This window comes from Castanea sativa, chromosome 2, assembly GCF_040712315.1.
Source record: "Castanea sativa cultivar Marrone di Chiusa Pesio chromosome 2, ASM4071231v1".
NCBI lineage: Eukaryota > Viridiplantae > Streptophyta > Magnoliopsida > Fagales > Fagaceae > Castanea > Castanea sativa.
The window spans coordinates 11888585-11896344 of NC_134014.1; the positions used below are offsets into that span (position 1 = coordinate 11888585).

The following is a 7760-nucleotide window of genomic DNA, read 5'->3' on the forward strand; positions in this document are numbered from 1 at the left end:
CACATAACCAAGGAGTTTATCACAAAACTACAAGTAACGAGATTCCTACATATACCCTTCTATTTGCTATACCATACCTTTATATTTTTACTAGATGGGTCAGAATTAAGCTTCAATTCCGTGTCCTTGCTCTGCTGTATTCAAATGAATGTGGCTGCTTTCTGTGAAAGTAAAACGTGTCGGTGTCATCTTTTTTTGTATTTTAACCTTTTCTTTTTAGTCCAATATAAAAGGTACATGTATTGGTAGTTGCTTCGAAGATAAGAAGAGCTGCACACTCTTACTCTTTAACACTCTCACTTAGCCACTAATCTCTCTTTTTCTCTCTCTCTCTCTCTCAATCTTTTGCCCCAAAAACTTGATCTTCATCTTGTACACTTACAAGCGATTCTTGAAGATCTTTCTCATCTCTCTTACCAATCTTGTCAAAATGAGAACCCTCCACATGCTAAAAATCTCTCTCATGTTCCTTTTCATGTCTCTCAAGATGTCAAGCCCAGCCACAGCCACAACAGCAACAACAATAACAGCCACTTCCAAGTACCAGATCGCATGCACAATGTGCTCAGCTTGCAACAACCCTTGTAATGACCCAGTTCCTTCACCCCCACCACCATCACCGTCACCACCACCACCATCACCACCTCCACCAACACCATCATTATCCTCTTCCAATTGTCCACCACCACCAACACCAAGCTCAGGAGGCGCAGTCTATTACTCACCACCCCCACCATCTCAGCCCTCATACACTTATTCCTCACCACCACCACCTAATGGTGTAATAGGCACATATTATCCTCCACCACATTATAAAAACTACCCAGTTCCCCCACCACCAAACCCAATTGTACCATACTTTCCATTCTACTATTATAACCCTCCTCCTGCATCTAGTGCAAACTCAATTGGGTTCTCTTTATTTTATACTATTACTATTGCCTTTTCCGTGTTTATTTGCTTACTTTGATGGTAAACAATTAAGAGTAAACAAAAAAAGGTGGAATAATGTGGCAGATTGTCAGATCTCTAGGAACTTGAAGGTGAGAGGAAAGAAAGAAAGGAACTTTGATCTTCATTCTTCAAAGAAGAAGCAAGAAAAATGAGAGTTGGGAATCGAAACTAACTGGGAGCTTGGTTTTGTATTTTTAGTATTAAAGATCCCATCTTTCACTTTTGCATCCCAAGAAGATGAACCAAGGTTTCTGTGCAGTGGGACCTAACAAGGAATTCTGACTCATTGTCAAGTAATCCCAATCCCTCTCTCTCTCTCTCTTTCTTGTGCTGTATTGATCTGTAATTTGTTTACAATTTGTACCTATTTTGTTTCTGTTAATTACAAATTAGTTATAATTATGGAAAATAAAGTAACAAAGTAGTCATTTATGTCTAAAATTTTGGTTCCCCAGTGGTACTATTAAAGCATACATGTTACTAATTGTTTCTTCCTAATCATTCGGTTGAGTTTGATTTTAGACAGTTCGTAGTTTAGGCTTGTTATTGTCAAAATATTCAATGGCTCGGTGATGTTAATGGGACTATGGGAGTCACTGTCCGGGCCAATTTTGCTGTCTACTGGATTTTCTTCTGTTGTCTTATTAAGGAGCGGATTAAGATTGTTTAAAATTCTTATCTCCTGTTGATCACATTTTGAATTTTAATAAATTCTTTTTAAAATTTTAAGGACCTTATGATAAAATTAGTTGAACTCTATAATATTTTGACCCAAACAAGGCAACCCTCCTTCTTAAAGGAGTACAAAAAAAATAGTCTTATTCAATGTATAAGCTTCCATTTTTACGGTACAAGAGGTGATCGGTAATACTAATTGTATGCTAAAATTGGTATGGGTTTGGTGTTTTCATATAATATTTGACCAATAATGGTAGGACCACACTTGCATATAATTGCGTAGCAGATTTTCCAATATATTTATAGAAATGTAGGTGGAGTCATTGTGTATCATTTAATGAGCTTAATGGTAGTGTGGCTGATGAAGTTTCAAAGATTTTGGATGAATCTTATTTCACCGAGCCAGTTCAGCTAGAGTTCTTTATTAAGGTTTTGCTTTTCAAAAAGGTTTTCAATCGTAGACCCCATGAGAGCCATGTAACAAAGTGTCACTATTAAAAGACGCTCGTCCTCCTTTTGAATCAAACATTGTATATCAATATTTATTTTACTTTTTTAAATTTGTACTTGATGTAATCCTAGGTAGGGATAACAAACTAGCATTTTGTCAAAGCAGAAGCAACTACATGCTGATGTTTGATCTAACCACAAAATAACCTAACTTTGAACTAACTAAAAAGCTAAAGCAATGCATTTTCTTTCTTGGTGTATGATGAGACTAGATAGGCACATTTTATATATATATATATATATAGTTCAAGCAATTGTCAACCGAGAATTGGTTCAGTTGGTAAGGCTTGAGCACTGCCTTGAAAAGGACCAGGTTCAAGCTAATATGGGCAGTCTCTCTTCACCTAAAAAAAAATTCCAAAAACAGTCAGGTTTACACGAAGGATCTGGAGGGTCCTAGTTTCTGACACAGGATTTTGGAGGATTATACTAGTATATAACTAACCAAAAATTATGAACAATTGACCCCTTGAAATATTGTATAATATATAAATCTCGAAATTTGTGAGATGTGGCCCATCAATTTAACTGTGATGCACTTGAGTTTTCTGAGTTGCACTTTGTGCTCTCTCTTTTCACTGTGCTTTCACGAAAGTGGTGTACCAAAAGTTTGGCCTTTTCCATATTTCCATCATCCATGTGCTTAAAAGTGGAATATACTTTATATTTAGGTAAAAAGAGAGAGAGAAAAAAAGAAAAACACAAAGACCTTTTTTTTAATTGAGTGGTATAAATTTTAAAATCAAATTGATTGTGCGTTTGATATATGGACTAAAAAGTGCTGAAATTGGGAAATCAGAAATGGCACATTGATTTTTGTACCAGATTGTCTTTCATTTTTAATGTATGCTGCCGTATTTTCCCATTAAAAAAAAAAAAAAACAGAGAGAAGAATGTGAGTTTTGGAATGTGAGCCACATTTTTATTTCTCTCTTTTTTTCAATTTCTTTTGAGAAAATAAATTGAAAAAAGAAAAGAAAAAGAGAGACATAAAAATGTGGATGAGAGCAAAGGAGTTGGACATATTGTGGGGGCAATTAGCTGGATGTCACGTAGCTTGATGAATGATGAGTGCGTGGTGGTGGGGTCCAGTCACGTTGGCATGGTATCCGACACAGCCACTTCACACTCCGAAAAACAGAAATGCCACGTACATAACAACACTTTTCTTTTTCTTCTTTTCACGTCGGTTTTTTTTCTTTTTTTCTTTTTTCCACGTCGGTTGAATTGCCAAGTTTTTACCAGTTTTATGTGTCCACTGCTCACCACTATCCGCTGGCATTATTTTTTTCACTTATAACAAATAATCAGTTACATCGACAAGTGCCAATTATTTTGATCAAAACTTTTATTTTTAGACTTTCTCAAACATGTGAGTTTCATATAATTTACTTGGTAAAATTTTTGATGAATAAATAAGACATTTGAGTTTTAATCTCTATTTACACCAAAAATCAATTAGTATCTTGATCGGATGATAAATAACTATCATTATGAGCGAACACTATAGGTTGAAACTTTAAAAAATAACTTTATCAAACTAAATTTCATAATTGCACACCACTAGCTAACTATTGATTGTGCCCTTTTTGCTCCAAAATCTAGTCATTTTCCAACAATAACGCTACAAAGTACAAACAATGTTTTTAGCTGAAATCTTTTACTGTTTCTAACGAAAAAGTATAGCATTTAAATCTCATCTCCCAATTATCAAACTATCCAATTTTTTTTTTTTTTTTTTTGTAATTATTGAACTAATTGACCATGAGTGGTAAACAAAACTAACACTTATGAACTCACAATTTTTTCTTTACCACTCATAATTGACTACTTCAATAATTGTGAATAAAGTTGTTTATATATAATCATTATGGTATATAAGTTTTTATATACCACATTTATCTAATATTAACCATTCATCTATCATTGTAAAACTTATATTAAATAGAATAATATTTTATGTTAACCATTAAAATTAGATAGATATGCTACATACCAAGAGAAAATGTGCACAGTAAAATTCTCTATAAATGCCAGCTCAAATACTCAACAATTATTATTCTTGTTATTATTATTTTGTGCACTTCAGTGTCAAGGACTCTTAAACCAATTGATTAAACTAGTCCCTCAATTCCAAATACATTGGGTAATTAAAAAAATGAATTCCTGTAAATAGTCTCAAGGTGTTCGATAACGTACTTGAAACACAAATGGATCATATGAGTATTGAAGATTACTAAACCAAGCCCTTGGGGTTAGCAATTACTAAGACTTAAAAATATGGTATAGTGGTTAGCAATTAAGATATTTATATGTTATGGGTGTGTATTGAACCCACAAACTTAATGAAATCAATCCATTGCAACCTATTGATGCCTTGAGTTAGTTTTTGTGGGGTGATGGGTTGAGGTGGAATTTTATTTTAAGCTTAGAGTTGGGTCGGATTCAATTGATAATTTTTTTCAACCCTTATTACTCAATTCTTATTTTTAATTTTTAATTTGATTTATTTTGGTATTTTAAGAATTAGTGTTAATGAATATATAACATATTTAGGCATATTATGTAATTGTAACAACTTTTTTTTTTAAATGCTCAAATAGTTTATTAAAATTTATGTAAGTACAACCCATTGATCTAATCTATTCTAATCTGGCCCAGAGGGATTAGGTTGGGAATTTCTCAATTTGAAAACGTCATGTTAAATTGGAAAAAAAAAAAAAAAAAACTCTCCAACCCAATCCATGTACACCCCTATGTATAGCGTAACTAATGAGTTATTGAAGACAATAGTAGAAATCAAACTATCAAACTAAGGTTAAAATCAAACCGTCAAACTTTGACTCAACCCATTATAGTGAAATTATGTGAATCTTTCACTTAAATCTCACACCTTATGCACTTGATTATATATCTCTTAATCATTGGCTCTTTTTCATATAGGGAGCACTATGGGCATGCCTAAATAGAATTACCACAACTAATAATCCCTTCATCCTTATATAGATAGATTAATGGACCTTTATGTCATATTTTTATGAGTCCATCCTCATCTCCTATCTCCCCATATGTTTGCCCTTGGGTGAAGGTAGAGATGGATGGAAAAAAGGAGTTAATTGATCATTAGTTATACATATCAAAATCGGAATCCTATTTAGCATCGTGGGAGATAGGTGAGATTGTGAATCGTAAAATCCTACATTATTTGAGGGAAAAAAAAACACATTAATATGTTAAATAATTACATAAATTATACACATTCGTTAAAAAAAAAAAAAAAAAAAAAAAAGCCAAAAGTATGCATCTATTTAATGTAATCATCATACGTTACTACATTCATTTGTAAGCATCATTTAAAAATGCCAAAAACCTCAAAACGTGGCACTCTACTCTCCACCCATATTCTCATTCCCACCTACCCCCACCATTCGTTCTCCTTTTTCTCCTATGTTACTTTACTTTCCTTTATCTTCTTCTTTTGCTATTTACTTTCTCCTTCATTTCAACTCAGACTCTCTAGATATGAACTATGAATCATCAATGGATAGGAAGAATAAAAATTTACTACAAAACCTATTGGGATATTATTTTTCATTTGAGTCCAACTGAGTTTTTTGTCAAAATAAAAAAGATTATAGGAAACTAGGAATGTTTGGAATCGTGCGATCCTACCAATCTTAAACGATCATAGTGTTCTTACTAATGATCCGAATTGTTTTAAGCAGGTGGGATTACAAGATCATAGGATTCATATCAGAATTTTGACAACCATGATACACATAGATAACATAAGCAAGTATTAACCATAATTATCAATTACCACATCCAAATGCAGTAATAATTACAGCAATAGAAGGAGCAAATATTTGTTACGAAGTGGAAAATTAATGAAGAATCTTTTAAAAGGAAGTATCACTCTAGGTCTTCAAGGATTCAACTCCGCAGAAAATCCACTATAAAAGAAATAATTACTATAGCCTACAAACAAAACCTTTAAACCTAAACTCTATAATCTGTATGTAACCTTAAAAAACGTCTCAAACAGTGACCACAGAACTCTAGAATGATTCTACATGAACAAATCGATATCCCATCTGCAATACCGAAATTCAGAAAATCAACATCCCATAATTGAAAAACTAATTTCATGGTTTCAAGAAATCTATAGTTTAGGCTTAAAGGTGAAAAAGAGTCACACAAATTAAGGCTGTGTGGGCCTTGGAATGATGAGAAATAACGCTCCTGGTATAGCTGCCTTCTCTTCCTTGAAATCGTGCATAAGAGGATTTATACAGGTAAGTTTAAGGTTTGATAGAAATCATATTAGTAACAAAATTCAGAATCTGATTTTCATAATCTTGCTCGAATTAGAAACTTTAGAATCGAGTGAGTTTCGAGCGAAATCTCTGTCCACTTTAATGATTTGCCTACATGTTTTCGTTTGACAGAAAACTTCTATTCTTCAACTAGCCTCCTTTGACACTTTTGCATAATATATAACCTAACTTTATTTACAATCTTCTTTGACCCATGAATTGTAACGTGAAATTTGCAAAATTTTAAAATATCCTTCTTCATTTGGGAGGTGAAAGATCTTTCACAATAATTTTGTTTTTTTTTTCTGAATTAGGATAATATAGAAAATCAAACTGTCAGTCTCTCACAAAGTTTAGTACTCGTACTACACAGACTCAATTAAAAGATGAAAAATTATCATTCACTGTAGGACCCAAGGAGATAGAGTAATAAGTGAAAGCAATCAAAGAGTTGGGCTTGATGGGCCTATATACAGGTTGCAAAGACAAACCTAAGTGGATTTTTATTTTCTGTAGGCCGAGGAATGGACCACATGGTCATTAGGAGGTCCGGTCCACCTTGCTAAAGTGGGTCATAGACTCATCCCTCAACCACAATTTTCCTATTCTCATGAAGTTTCAGCAATAGTTCATGTAGTACACTGATGCAGTCATGCTAGCATTATTGTTATCATTGATCATGGACCAAATCAAGTAAAAGGGCTTCTTGGTTGTTACTTTTCACTATATTCTCTCCATAAATTATGAGTATTTCTTAGATACTTTTAGAGTAGGGAGAATAATACTCCATCTTCTCACGTTCATGGTTGGGTCTACATATCAAATTGGTCTATCATGAATATGAAAGGAGAGAGCACTATTTTTCGGTACTTCGAAAGTACTTAAGAATTTTCCATAAATTATAGTAATAATTTGTGGACAGCCTGCTATTCTGCAAATGCTGGGTAGTACATGTCCTAGAGATTATCAATCCAACAAAAGAAAATTAAAAATCAATTTTTTTAGAAATAACCCAATTAAAAGTTGAAATGTACTTGCTTTAGATGATCTAGGGGACTGGCAAAAAAATCCTAAGTTTTTTTCCCCCACAAAATTATAACTCAACCCAAATTCTATTCTAGGTCGAAAGTCAGAAATGTCCAGACTCCAGAGCACCTCAACATGACCTGGTAACTTCTCTTTCTTTTTATTCTTTTTTTTTTTTAACAGCTGAATAAAATGACCTAGTATTTGGGCTGATATGTAACAAGAGAATGTATAAAATGATATTCGAAACAGGCTTTTTGGAGGACAAACTTTTTA

The 7760-nt window shown here is 33.2% G+C and overlaps 1 protein-coding gene across 1 annotated transcript; it reads left to right on the plus strand.

Moving 5' to 3' along the window:
* Positions 1-261: 261 nt before the first annotated feature.
* On the plus strand, positions 262-1395 carry LOC142626359 (uncharacterized). The gene has a single exon (XM_075800182.1). It carries the CDS (start codon positions 431-433, stop codon positions 968-970), a length of 540 nt encoding a protein of 179 aa, XP_075656297.1. The 5' UTR covers positions 262-430; the 3' UTR covers positions 971-1395.
* The last annotated feature ends 6365 nt before the right edge of the window (positions 1396-7760 follow it).

Coding starts and splice junctions, on each gene's coding strand:
- LOC142626359 (XM_075800182.1), top strand. CDS start 431: ATGAGAACCCTCCACATGCTAAAAATCTCTCTCATGTTCCTTTTCATG.